The 15210-nt window shown below is 43.1% G+C and overlaps 1 protein-coding gene across 1 annotated transcript in view; it reads right to left on the minus strand.

Moving 5' to 3' along the window:
* The window catches only part of meis1b (Meis homeobox 1 b), a 75475-nt gene that overhangs the window by 16189 nt on the left and 44076 nt on the right, over positions 1–15210 (minus strand). The window contains exon 9 of the mRNA XM_047602183.1: positions 6419–6495. Within this exon, the coding sequence (XP_047458139.1) occupies positions 6419–6495 (77 nt within the window). The remainder of the gene's footprint in view (positions 1–6418; positions 6496–15210) is intronic.

Here is a 15210-nt window from a genome sequence, read left to right on the forward strand (position 1 = left end):
TGTATGTGCAGGTGTAGAAGCTCTGTACGCAGTTCTGTACTTGTGTGTAGTTCTTTTTTTTTAGGTTGCAGGGGTGGGGTGGCATATGTATTTACTTGCAAATACATACAGTGTGTGTTTTGGTTCACAATGTACACAAGTAAATACACAAACTGAAGAGAACCTCAGTTTAGACACAGATGACCACAGTGTCACACAGAGCCAGGATTGCTGACAGGGCTTACAGAGGGAACTGCTGCAAACACACAGTGGTTGACCTAAATCCCCCCATACTGCCCGTGTCATATCCTGTCTCCGCGCGTGTCACTTCCCCCCGCTGGCTCGCAGCTACTACCGCTATGGGGATTCCTCTGACTGCCCAGAAACTAGCAAAGGCAGTTTAAGGCAGCAAGAAATCCACAGTCAGCAAACACCAAAGGAGCAGGTGTAAGGAAAGAGAATAACGTATCTACTTCAGTTTATGCAAATACTGGGGGATTAAAAAAAAGCAAACAAAACAATACATGTTACGGGTTTTAAAACAGCGTCTGGTTCATTTCATCTCATTTATAGTGGCTGAGAATCACCAGAGGAATTCTTCTCATTTTATGTTTCATCTACAAAGCTCCTTTACATAGAACAATCACTTACTGTAATTGAAAGAAACCAATGACGGCCGTCCGCCTGTTAATACCAGGAGTAGCTTTCCCTATTTAATTTTGGCTCTGCGTCCTGCTGATTCACCTCACAACAATGTTTGATCAACACAAGAAAACATCAGCGTGAGAACAGCGACTGACTGATGGCCGCGAGTGCGACCGCGGCCATGTGTGCTCCGACACAGACGCCGGCATTCACATTCTGCCGCCTTTCATGTTGTCGGACCCCTCTTCCCTCGCTACAAAAGGAGGTGAAAAGCGACGGAGAGAGCAGTGGGGAGAAAAAAGAGGAGGGAATAAAAAAGACAGAGAGGGGCAAATGAAGAGAAATGCAGGTTTGGCCTAAGGCAGCGTGCTGTGATGTAAGAGAAACAGAGAGTGAGAGGAAGAAAGAGGGAGGGAGGAAGGGGGAGGAGAGATGGTGTTTCGTGTAGAGTCTGTCTTTGCACATGGACACCTATATGTGTACAGGCGCGCGCACGCACACGTCTACACACATTGCTGTTGACTTAATACAGTAAAGATGGGGTTGTGTCTGCACAGGCCAGAGATTCCTGTGAAGGGCTATTGTTAGCAACAGACTGGGAGAAGAAAATATTGTTTTTGAAATGATTTTCACATTTTAACTCGGTGTTGAAATCTAAGGATGAGGTCATACGTGAGGTGTGTGAGCGTGCGTTTTTGTGCGTGCGGTGAATGAGTGGTACTTTCTGTAATGTCAGGGAGTTTCAGGCTAAAGCAAACTGACAGAGGTGCAGTGTATGAAACAGGCTTCGGGGCATGGGCTGAAACTTGGCCTGCTAATTCCTAAACACACACATACACACCTCAGAAGACTTTCTGTGAACAAGTTCCAGCATCTCTCTGCAGCCTGTCAACATACTGAACCATGCAGCTCATCTCACTCTACCTGTTTGCCTCCTTAACAGTTTCACTCTTTTGACAACTCGGGCACTTACTTATGCAGTTTTTGTCATCATTTCTTCTAGTTTGAAAGATACTGTACACATCAAAGTGACTGCTAAGATCTGTGCAGATCACATTCATAAACTGGAGCTAACGTTGTTCAGAAAAAAAAAAAAAAAAAATCAGAACCAGGACTGCGTTCTGTAACAATTTCATTGTTTCCTTTGTGTTCCTGTAAGTGTCATCATCTGACCATTTAAAACCTGACTGACGATATTTTCAGCTCTTGCGACATTTCCAGCACACTACGATGTGCTCATAACTTCCAGGAAACAAAGACAAGATAATTAATAACAAAAGCCGAGAATTAAAAAAACTAAAACTAAACCAAAAAAAAGTTTTTACTGACTTCCTCTCAGTCTACTCTATTTCTCTTTCTTCCTCCACCCTCCTACTCTCCTTCCCTTCCCTTCCCTTCCCTCAGCTCTTCCTCTCCTCTCCCTCGGCCTGTGTTTCAGAAACCCGATAAACAGCATGTATGTACGTGCCGTGTCGCTCCTTTGCTAAGTAGCCCTAACGTCCGTCTACCCTGCCCTTTTAAATACTAGCTCTCTCTCTCTCTCTCTCCTTGGCCGGCTCTCTCGCTCTGCCCATGCTTTTAAGACGTTCGTAAAAGGAGGTCTTATTGACAAAACAATTGCTCGGCGGGGCTTAAACACTGCCTTTAAAGGGGCATTATTAAATTGCAGGCAGGAAGGGGAGGGGCAGCCAACAAGGGAAACCTGATGACCTGCCATCGATTTTTACATCACCGGAGCGTTAGGAGAACTTAGCACAGAGATACTGACTGTATCCAGAGAAAGAAAGAAGGACGTTTTACACGTTACACACTGAGCTTTTAGCTGCTGCCTGTGTTCAGGGTGGTATAATTGTGTGAGCAGGTAAAAGGCTGCGTTCACTTTGATACTATGGTTGCTGGGTCTATCAGCAGATCTAGATCTAATTACTGCCAGACTTCTTCCTCTGTCGATCCATATTTAATCTATATACATACCACACATTATGAAGAGGTCAATTATGGCTTTGTCCTGTCTAGGAAGTGATTATTTCTTTTCTTGCACAGTTAAAATAATGTTTTTCTCAAGCTGTTCTGTGTTCAACTTTGTAAAATTCTAATTCAGGTTCAATGTTTTTGTCACGTACAATAATTCTGAATCCACGGTGAGATCAGATTCTCGCCTGTACCACAGATAATTGTTTTAGTTTAGGTTAGTTTTAGGCTGTATCAAGATGTCCCATTTCTAAGGCTACTCTTATTAAAAAAAAAAAAAAAAAAACAGCTAATCCCCTTTGTGTTTGACAAAGCAGTCTGAACAATGTAATTGAGCTCGCCACACTGATGTGGTTCTGTTCCTAAACTATGTTTATTTAGGGCAACAAAAGAAAAACTTTAAAGGGCTGTTTTCTGAAAAAATCTTTTGAGTTTTAAAGTGACATAAGCGCAATACAAACAGATGTCTCTAAGGGTTGTTTGATAAGCACAGGTATCTCTCTGTCATCACAAATCATTCTCACAATGGCCTGTGAGAGACAGCGGCACACGAGTGAAAGTTTTAGAGTTCAACCAAATGAATGACGAGGAAGTGAAAACGTTACAACAGCCCTGTTATAAATGGGATATATTGCAACGGATTAAACACAAGTTCTAGGATCTAAATGAGAAAGAATGAAAAAGACATTATTAATTAATCCTTTTAATCCTTTCTATCTTTAAATGTGTTCAGAAATAGAAGTAAACTTATTTCTTTATTTACTTACTTTAAAGAGTGCTGTTTAAATTACATGTTCATTGAATTTTTATTTTTATTTTCAATTCATCTTTGAAACATTTGAACACTGAACTATATGAGCATGTTGTAAATAAGTGTCGTGACTTTTCTGTGTGTGCCTGCTACACTGTGTGACGCACTGTAAATATGTAGAACTGTATGTGAGGGTGTGTGTTGTATTTGCATTCGGTATGTATGCGTTTACATTCTCTATATATGATTCTTCTCAGTCGATGTGAACGTGCATTGCGACACACACACACACACACACACACACACACACACACACACACACACACACGCACACGCGCACACTTTCTCCATTCAAATTGAGATTCCCTGGTGCAGAGTATTTCTGCCAATAATTCATGAGTGATCTGCGCCCCCTTGCCGGCCTTTAGCATTTTTATTTAATCTGCTGAGCCCTTCCTCGTGCTCACTCATCAATAATGCACACTAACATGTGTGTTAACACATCTATGGTGCGTGAGAGAAACAGAGGGAGAGAGAGTGTATGGGTGGATGGCAGATAGCATGTGATCACATATATGAGGGAAAGTGTGTCATAATAGGTGTGCATTTCCCCGTGTGTGTGAGACAGAGAGATGGAGGGATTGTGTGCTCAGAATGCGGTTTATTTGTCAGTTGCACGTGTTTGTGTTTGAGACAACAAGACAGCAGACGGAGATGACCCGCGGTTCATTTGGGGCCGTTTGACACAAATTCAACACAGATGGCCTACGTGTGAAGACCCTCTCCCACTAAGTGTTTTATGCTTTCTGGAGTCCTCTTTGGTTTGATTTCACAGCTCTGGACCTGATTTGATGCAAGTGAACGCATGAGAAAATGTGTGTCTGTTTATCTTGACATGCGCACATTTGTCTGTGTGCGAGTGTGTTTTTCAATAGCACTGACAAACAGAATCACATCTAGGGAAATTGACTTCACCAAATCAGTGGGTCAGGAGGTAACATCACCGGGGGTTGCTATGGAGACACCCAATGACGGGGCTTCCCAACCAGCACAACAACATGCCTGTGAAATGGCAGTTCCCCTAACGTAACCTCCAACTCTCTCTCCGCGATTGTCTCTCCTTCCTTTTGCTCTGTCATTTTTCCCTCCTCTTCTCCTATTTATATTCTCCCTTTGTCAGTTTTTTTTGCTGTCATCTCTTTCTTACCCCGTGTTTTGACTTTATTGTTTTCCTTTACGATCACCCTTCCATGCTACAACGTACTGCTCGCTTGCTCAAACAACCGAACCATGCATGGAAATATGCCTGTGGACAAGCCTGCACACACTCACACACACTTGTATACAAGGAAATGTGAGGGGGCAGCGGGATCGCAGCATGCAGGGTTTAACAGCTAATACCCCTTAGATTAACCACCCCCGGTTCCCCTCTTTTACACACACACACACACGCAGACACACACATCTTCCACAAACCAAGATTAACCTCCTACGACTTACACAGTGTGTGTCGGTCTTCCACAAATACACACTTGCATACACACCTTCCGGGTGTGTTTCTATCCCCCTACCAATAAAAATAACAAACAGAATGAGAGCACACAGTCTGCCTTAAGTGACCAAGCTACTGTTCATGTGACTGTCTGTCTGACTCTCTCTCTCTCACACACACACACACACACACAAGCACACACAGCTTGGCTTTATCTCAGCTGTAAGAATTGATCCCCCATGGATTTCAGAGGGGTCACGTGATTTGATAACCTCCACAGGATTCCCTCTGGTCACGAGGCCGTTTTCCGTGTGTATGTGTGTGTGTGTGTGTACATTGTTTTTGGCCTGGTATAAAATGAATTCTCCACAGACTGATACATCATACCCCAATCTAACGTCGGTGCGTCTCCGAGGTCTCGGATTGAACAATGGTTGGGAATAATGTTAACATCATTAGACTGCTGGTAATGGGGAGTTATCACGTCTCATCTCTTTTTCTCCCTCTCGTCTTATCTTTCTCTCTTTCTCGTCATCTATTTTTCACTCCGTCTGGCTCTTTAACTCCCTCTCTCCTTCTGCTGGTCTTCGCCCTTTCTACGGTCTCTACTTTCATGCCCATACCTAGCAACCGACTGATACTTTCAAGGATTTTTTTTTTTAAGGGCTGCTCAGATCAAACACCCTCTGCTTGGGCCTTGCCTCAGTTACCCAGACTCCAGCCCCTTTAATTAGACATGGCTAATAACACTAAGCATATGCTGATAGCCATCTCTCTGATAACACTAGCCGCACAAGGACACGGGGCCCCTTTCTACCTTTTACAGTGTTACCTAAGGTTAAAATGGATAGTTAGCAACCTTATTTTATGGGCCCGGCCCGTCACACTTGAGCCCAATTAACAGGCTAGTTGGCACTTACGGAGCAGTAATGCACAAATGCAGGTTAGAAGTCAGGCTGTCCACTTCTAAACTAGGCTAGCAAATTTGCTGGCAAGTACAACTAAAAAGAAAGTCCTAAACATGTAAAATAATATGTCATTTTGATTATAGATGTCACTGTGAGGCAGAGTGCTCGGGATAAACTGTGAATGCGTCCAAAATGTAAAAGCTGCACATGATGTCCACCTAGTGATTAAAACTAAACTAATCACAGTAAAAGGTAAGGCAACGGAAAGCCACAAACTCCCAAAGTAAGCCAGCCAAAGTGAAACCCTGTAATTAGTCTCAGAGCAACCACTTTTTAAGTAATCATTCTTGTATGACTTGCGCATGTTGGCTGATTTTTATTGGATGTTTTCAGATGGTAGTTTGATTCTTAATTAACATGGATGCTCGTGTTTGGGCTGAGTTAGGTTGTTGGTTTGGAAAATCACTCCAGGCCATATCTCTTTAGATGGATTGATCTAGGTGAGTGTGATTCAGTAAGTGGTGTGTGTGTGTGCGCTTCCACGTGTGTGTATGTGTGAGAGATGAAAATAGGGGTGGAGAGGAGGCATTAATTCCGATCATTAAGAACTTGGATAGCCTGGGGGGTCCAACCCCTGAAATCGACTGCATGTAAAACTCTGAAATGACTTACCAGTTGTTCACTTGTAGGATGGTGAGGCCCGTGTCTTGCGCCAGCTGTTTCTTCTGTTCTTCTGACGGGTAGGGGTGCTGCAGAAGACAAACACAACAAACATGAGAAAAGACTGACCACAAATTGTTTAATGAAGCTTCTTGTTTTTGAAAAAGGAGGCTTGATGTGCTTTTTAGTAGAGAAAGACGTGTTTCAGGGCGCAGATTACGCACACACGGTCGCACACACAAAACCACGCGCCGTAATGAGAGGTAGAAGAAAATGAGATGTGTGCTTGTGCTCATTGGCGCGTTAGTGTCAGCACATCTATCTGGATATATACTGTAAGTATGTGTGAGTGCGTGCGCTTTAATGTGCCACCCCCCCAATCATTAATGGAATATGAAATCTTGTAATTAATGGCAGCCAAAAAGGCAAGCCAATTAGAAAGTTAAGTGAAGTGGAGAACCAGCTCTGGTAATTAGGCAGCCTCTTACACAAATATATTCGCGTCGACGGCCCCCTTTCACCCCGCTGCATATGTAATCAGTGAGTGGGGAATATGTAACATTAACCCGATGGAATACAGACAAGAGAATGTTAAATCTCTTGTCTTTATTGCTGCCGGTTTCTTTTATCCTTCTTGCAGTTGGTACGATAACAAGAATTCTTGCTGGAATTATTTCTGCAGTTTAACAGCACGACCTTAAAACAAAAAGCTCGGTCTGATCCTCTGAGGGACGTTTCTCCCAAATTATCCTTTTAAATCTTAAGTGTAAACATATCTGTCAGCGAGAAGGTGAAACTAGATTTTATTTCTCCACAAGTAGTAAACCTTTAATAATTTTTTATTATTTCTTTTTTTACTTGATTTTTTAAACTGTCACTTTTCTGTGAATTTGTTCAACAGTAAAACTGTAATTTGAACGAATACATTTGCAGAGAGAGATAAATGATCCTTCTCTAAATTAGTTTCATTTATTTAAAGACTCATAAATGACACGCGGTAAACAACTGTTCACTTGTTTTAAAGACAGCCCAAACTGACTTCAAGCCCAGTGTTTAAATATAAACCGCTGACTGAACCACCACCACCGCCACCCCCGCCCCTCCCCTCAAGAAACCAGCTGAGAACAGTTAAAGTTGAGCCACCTGTTTAAATATATAGAATGAATAAATTGGATAAATGTGAACTTGGGGAGTGTGTTGATTTATATTAGAGTGGGGGGGTATCACAGTTGCACGGAGCCTTGTTCGCTGAGGACAATGTGCTCTTCATGGCCGAGACAAGACATGGACTGTGCTGAACACCATCGGCAGGCCATAAAAGAAGAGAAGAAGAGGGAGAAAAAGTGGGAGGAGAAGGGGAGCGGAGGGAGAGAATAGATTGTGGAAGGGATACCGCTAACTGGAGAACTATGTTTATCCCAAAATGCTGTGTATACATTTAGGAAAGAGAGGGGAGATATATAAATAAATAAAGAGGATCTGAACATTTTCCTCAACGGTCCGTTCTGCTAAATTTTGCTAAACTTGTGTGTGCGATAAAAAATTACTTGGAGACATTTTTTTGTTTTGATTCAAACAATAAATGTCAAACTTAATTTAAAACAGAAACTTATATCAACTATCACAAAATAACCCGTGTTTTTATATTCATTTAAAACCTGTAATAACAGCAGGAAGCGGCTGCGCACTCCTTCTGGCTGTCCAGTGAACACCGGCACATTTTCTCTGAGTAGAATTGATTAACTTGAAAGACAGACATAACATCAGCCAACACTGATATTTATGGAGTATATGTCCCGTGCTGCGGTGGCCAACAGTAAGTACCACACGTATGTCTGCAGTATAATACCCGCTGTAGGTCGATGTCTAACATGAGGACACACGCTTGATGGCCTATCAGACGTGCAAAATCAGCGCGGCGCCAGCATTTTTTATTTTTTTATTACCGTGTTTTTTTTTTCAGTGCATAATGAACAGGATTGTGTTTAATGCTGGAATGACCCAGCAGAGAGCGAGAGGAGGGGGGTGGGGGGGGGACTGACTTTTTCCCAGCCTTCCCTTGTCCATGTGATTGGTTGCAGGGAATGGGAACACAACGAGGCTAATTTCATGCGCTAAGTTATAATTGCATTGTCGCCTCCGGCCAAATTTGTGTCCACTTCTGTTCTACAACCATTTTTGCATGTGTGTGCGTATATACGCGTGTGAACTGTACTCCCATTCATAGATAGTAGTCTCTGAGTGTGTGTGTGTGTGTGTGTGTGTGTGTGTGTGTGTGTGTGTGTGTGTGTGTGTGTGTGTGTGTGTGTGTGTCTTCCAAGTATAGACCGGAGAATATCAGAAACAAAATACATGCGGTAAATCTGGGGAGGTACTTCCCTGTGTCTGCCTGTTTGTGTGTGTGCGTGTGTGTGTGCTGAAACTGACAAAATATTATTCTTTAGGGCTTGAATCATCTGATGTTGTGACGCATATTGTACATATATTCGCCGCGCACACACACACACACGCATCAAATCATGTGAAAAACATGTCTTTCCACCGAACAGACAAGGCTGACGGGACATGAAAAGATCAATGTGTCCATTCTACGTGTCGTGAATCTGAGGAAGCAGGAGTGTCCTCGTGATATCGGGGGGCTGCAACCACGCCAGGGGCCACAGTACAGCACAAATACACCCTGTTTCAAAGCTTCCACCCCTCTAGCTCTCCGGCAGACTCAGACACACAGACAGACGTAGGCAGATATACAAAACTAGACGCACGCAGACAGACACAATCGCAATCTCAGACAGAAAAAAATTCCTTTGACACACATCCTGCTGGTGGGGGAAAGTAGCAAGCATATTTATGTATATGTTCAACCGTTACAGAATTAACTAGTAAACTGCATAAAAACTGTGAAATTCAATCTGTAAAAAAAAATAAAAATAATAATTACATTCTCTTGACAGTTTGACCGATGGGTATTTCTACTTTTTTTTTTTAATCTTTTAGACTCTTACTCACAATTGAGAAGAGACACATTTTTACGCAACTTCTTCACAAATTTTCTCGTGCGCAACAGCACACAATTCTGTGTGTTACAAGGAAGAGATGGCCAGGAAGCCAGTACATCAAAACTGTTTTTGTCCTCCTTTTTTTTCTAAACCTCCAAATTAGCTCCTATCTGTCAAAACACTGTGATTTAGCTTCTCTCTCAGCAACAAGTCGCGTAGTTTTAATATTGTCTGTGAATGATTCTGGTGTCTTAACGGCCTTTGGCTGTGGTTCAGCGGGTTGAGAAAGAGAGAGGGAGAGAGGGAGAGAGAGAGAGGGAAAGAAAGGCCTTTAGTGAGAAAAGCAATAACATGTTCTTTAAAAGAGCAGATGGAAAGTTTCTGCGCATCCTTCCCTCCCTTCCCTCTTCCCTCCGCCTATCTTAATGATATGTCTTCTCCAAATATACAACTCCTTTCATGAGAATTTCCACCCTGCTCGCTGCTCTCTGCTGGGCTCTGAGCATGTGGGTGCCAGGAGGGGTGTGTGTGTGTGTGTTTTTGCTTCATTTGTTGCTGTGTGTCTTATCAATCCGACTGTGTGTGAGTGTACATGCGTGGGTGTGTGTGCGAACGTCTGTTTTGAGTTGTGTCTATTACAGGCCGAAATTTTGCTTTGCTTTGTGGGTTAATCTGCGCACGGACATGGAGTGTGTGCTCGTGTGTGTGCGTGTGTGTGTGTGTGTGTCTCGTTCCCATTTGAGCAAACTGAGTTTGTCTGGCTTAAAAGTAGGTGTGCGCAGGCAGATGTGTGTGTGGGTGGGTAAGAAACACAGCATCAGTAACATCCCCTCCCTGTCTGACCGTCTTCCTCTCTGACCTCCTCAGACAAGAACAAGAGAGGAACAGATAGAAGAAGGGAAGAGAGGAAGAGGGAAGGCAGGGAGGCAGAGGAGGAGACATGGAAAGGGATATGTGGAGCCCCAGGGTTTAACAAAGAGATAAGAGCATAAATGTTCTGAGAGACCCCTCTTTACTCCCCCTGTCCTGTCCCTTACCCAAGAGGAAACTATTCTAGGCCGAGATTATTACACATAAAGCAAGCTGAAAAAACAATCAGTTCGATTTTTTTATTTATTTTTTTATTTTACTTCACTCCCTAAAATTATTGAAAAACCTTGAAATAAAACCATATGAACTTCAGATGTTAACGAGGCCCAAATTTAATTTGAACTAATGTTGTGAGGACACTGGCCACAAATCTGACCTGAATTTACAATTTTATAATAATGAAGATATTAAATGTCCTAAAAATCTTACTTTACAATGCTTGAAAATAATATTTCTGTTGTGATTCTGATTTCCTGCAGCAAGATTTGAGAAGCAGCTACTACTTTGGTTCCGTGTTAAAGCTCTCTTTGCACATATTTGACTTTTACAGAGCAGAGCTCTTCATACATCCTCTCAATCTCATCTGCTGGAGCTGCACATGAACGAAACTTTGGCACAACCAAATTTAAGGTCATGGCTCCTTAATTCTGCTCTGTGATGTATAACGACTCACCTTAGTCTCTCAGTAGCAATAAGAGAGAAGAAAAGAACAAGTCTGAGTCACTCTTTAGTTAGGGATGCTCCACTTCACCACAAGAGGAGGGCTATTTCAGAAATGTCTTTTATCTCGCTGCTGTTCTCCCCTCTCTTCATCTCGCCTCCTCAGCATATCTTTATTCTCCCTCTCAGTGTCCAGCTGTCTCTTTCCACACTCCTTCCTTCCAAGAGACGTTTTAATTTCGACTCGAGTAATTTGACTGACGCAAAACTTATGAATGTGAGTTTTCATGTGCGTCTCCTTTGACTTCTGAGCAAATAATAAACAAAAACATATATACTATATTTTAAATGGCTCAATGTGTGTGATTACACCCTTGTTAACCAATTCACTGCAGCCACAGTCCGCTCAGTGTTCCCTCCTTATCCATTAGCATTATGGTGTTATCATTGCATAAATTTCTATTTAAAGCTGCGCTTCCCCAGCCTCTGTGCATCCCATTAAAAAGGCTTGACACGCCACATTAGCTTTAAAAAAAAACTGCAACCATGAAACAGGATGGAGGGAGGAATAAGAGAGAGGAAAATCATATGGTGTCACAGCCATGTGATGTTCCTCAAAAAAGGCCATGACACTGCACAATCTGTGGATAACACACATGGGTCAGTGGTATTTTAAGTTACTTGCTTTACCACCAGATGGTTGGGGTTTGCCACAAGGCACAAAGAGGCCAGAAAATGCAACGAATCACAGTAAACAACTTGTTAATGTACAACAATTTGCTTTAGTCTACTTCTCTGTTATCAACATACTTCTGGTTATTTTTGTCAGTGCAACGTTTAAAAAAGCTGAACCATCCCGAGCACGACGAAACCCAATGACCTGAAACACAACGCAGGTTAATCACCAGCAACATTAAGCGTTGCTGTTGACTTGCATGTGACAGTTAAGGTAAAAGTGAACAGCCTTGACTCGGCCAGATCTGCTCCCCTCACTGTTCCCAGGTCAAATCTCAGTGGAAAGCGAGCTGCCCATCAGGAATGCCTGACGGCTAATCCGGGGGCCTTTTTGGCTAGAAGGGCATCTCTACCAAACTGTCTTACACAAACACACACCTAGACACACACATGGTTTACTGGAAGTGTAGCCTTGCCCTTGCCAGACTTGTATGAGATTACCTTAAATATTTGGGGAGGCAAGCACATTGTTATGCTAACAACAAATGCCCTGAGTATGAGCAGACTTTAAAACAAGCGTTCCAAACTCTAAGCCTGTTGTATCTCATACAACAAACTTCCAATTTCTCCATTTTCTTTTCTTTTTTTTTTTTTTTCCCCTCATACAATGCAAGTTTCATCTTCTGCGTGTGTGTTCACATTGTGCTACGATAGCTACACCATTTCAAATTCCTTTCTGTGTAGGTGGCATCGACTGACATCCCTTTGACTTCATTAGGGAGCAGGGACCCAGCAACAAAGCTGGCTCTGGGAGAAAGGGGGGATTAAAGAAAAAAAAAGAAAAGGGAGTGAGCGTGAACAAAACAACAACAGAAAAAAAACAAAGCACTCCTAACCTAATTTCCTCTGATTGTGGCTGCTCCGATGCAAAAAGAACAAAACAGCGCAAAAAGCAGATCTTTTTACAGGCTCAGAATGAACCAGCGACACGACTGAGGAGTTTCAGACTGCCCTCTGCAAAGTATGTGCAAAATAAATGTCCCCTTTTAGTGCTGAAAAAAAAAAAAAAAAAAACAGGAACAGCCTCATATGGTGTTGGTCTACGATAAACCAGCCAGTCAAAGCCTGCATGAATAATTCACCAGTCTTTTTTTTTTCGGGGGGGGCTCGATACACGCACCAGAAATTGTAGAGAACCCCCCTTTTCAAACTGTTTTTGTCATCAGATCTCTCCATCTCTTCTTCAGATAAAGACAATGAAGGAAGAAAACAGATGTTCTTGGGTTTTTCGTTCATTAACGAGCATTTTCCCCTTCAAAAAACAGCTTTTGTTGATTTAAGGAACTCTCACAGCACTCTTGCCTATGGGAATGAGATAAATCTAGTTAGCTGGTGAGGCAAAGGGTGAAAAGTATGTCATTAAAGCTCTGGTACAAAGTGGATTAGACAATGTACGCACAACCAGCTTCTTCACTAGGATAATTGATGATTAGGATCATTCACCGCTTTTCTGAAACTCTGAGGGCACACAACATAATGCAGGGCAGCAGACACCACTGGAGCTGCTGCAGCAATGCTACAGCGTGTGAACAATGACATGTGTGCTTTACTGTTGGGTGGGTCTTTAGCCTATGTGTATACTGGAGCTTATAGGATGTATGCACATGACCAAGTGTCAAGTCTTAACAAAGCGCTGCACTGTTGTGTTTAACATAGGATGTGAAGGGTGAGGTTCGCGAAGAAAAGCATCTTTTATTGTGTCCTGTATGTGCGGTGTGTGGTGTGCGAACTCTCTGGTAGCTTACACTAAGAGAGAGGGCGTGCTTCATTAGTCCTGCCTATTCCAGCTCAGGGGAGGCTAAATTTATTAAGGGGGCCGGATGTTGCACAACACCTGCTGCTGTGCTTCCCTCTGTGCAATAAAGGGAAGGGGGTGCAGCATGCTAGCTAGTGCTAGTGGTAAGCGCTGCTCGTTGGACTGAGGCTGATGAGCTGGGGCTAATTCAAGGGGTGATTATGTAGTTTGCTGGACCACTAAACCTCTTTAAGCCCGTAATTACCGCCTATTTGAGCGAGGGGAGGCACTCCAAAGCAATCGGTACTTGCATCAAGCGGCGCAGAGAACGGCAGCCACAGCTGGAGGTGGGCTGCCTCAGGGCTGCCTGGGAATGAGGGGGTGTGTAAATGGGGAGTAAGAGGGATCCACAAAGCCTCATCCCAGTCAGGTACTGCAGAAAGCTGAGAGAAAACAGTGGGATACCCCTAAGAGCAGCAGCATGCTAGCTCCAAGCTAGACTGCTTGGAGCTAGTTGTGATGTCTAAGCTTAAAACAAATGTTCGCTTGTTATACACAGCTACAATACATGGAACTCATTACACAGGGATGTAAAGAAACCGCGACATTACGAATGTGTACAAAGTGCCGAATCAAAAAACTACTGAATAAACAAGTTAACCACATAAAACCTTTAGACTAAATTGTGCTCGGAAGTGAATGAGCAGGGAGTTGTAAACTGAAGCGCTTTTTATAGACTCGTCTCTATGAAATCCACGGGGGAATCAGATTCTCAGATTGCATCTCGACCATGGGGGAATCCATTTCATTTCACCTGACTTTCAAGGAAATTTGACTTTACGTAATGCCACTGAAATCTGATCTCTCAGAGGAAGCAATTTGGGGACCACAGAACATTCAAATAACCCCGGCGATATTATTATGTTATTATCATAATTACCCTTTTGCCCCCAACGTTTTAATTAGAAACTCACCGTTGGCCCCCGGGGGAGTGAAAAGAACCCAAGTTGGGGGGAACTCTGAAAGTAGGTAAAGGTATTTCACAATTACTCCCTTATGCTCTTTGAAGTAGCAAGTATAAGACAGAGGGAAGAGGCAGCCGATGTTATTGAAAAATGAAGCTTTCACAGTCACCTCCCTCCTGTCTTTCTCTGACATCTCTGTCACTCAAAGTACACCTACACCCCTCCCTCCTTCCTCACTGTACCCCTCTATCTCCCTATCTCCCTCGCTCGTCTCCGCCCCCTCCATCCTACTGTTCTATATTTAGCATTTTGCTTAACTATGTCGGGCTGCCTCCTTTCCTTTCCTCTCCTCTCCCCCCCGCCTCCATTTACCTCCTTTCTTTAAGCTCTGATCTTCCCCAACTCCTCTTTCTCCCCAGTCAAATGCTTCCCTCAATTTCCCTCTTGTGCTTAAGCTCTCTTTCTCCTCTTGTCTTCAGCATCAGAGGGCCTTCTCCACCAGTGCACCGCTTTTACAAATCAATGACTTAATCTGTCGTAACAAACAAGTGAGCAGCACCCTGCTCATGTCCCCCTACCACTGCAAACACTACAACAGAGCGCATCTGAGAGAGCGAAAGGTGTGATGAGAGAAGAAAGCCGACAAATTGTGTGAAATATGCTGCATATGAAGGAGACAATAAGTTGGAAGACAGGGGAATGGAAAGGCACGGGGATGGGAGGAACGCATTCTGTGTTATGAACGTGTCTGAAGAGGAAATAAAAAGAAAACTGAGCGGTGAGAAGGGTGAGCGTATATGTACCGGTGTAGGTTTTTCCAACGTATCTTGTCTGGCAGCC

This window comes from Mugil cephalus, chromosome 13, assembly GCF_022458985.1.
Source record: "Mugil cephalus isolate CIBA_MC_2020 chromosome 13, CIBA_Mcephalus_1.1, whole genome shotgun sequence".
Lineage (NCBI taxonomy): Eukaryota > Metazoa > Chordata > Actinopteri > Mugiliformes > Mugilidae > Mugil > Mugil cephalus.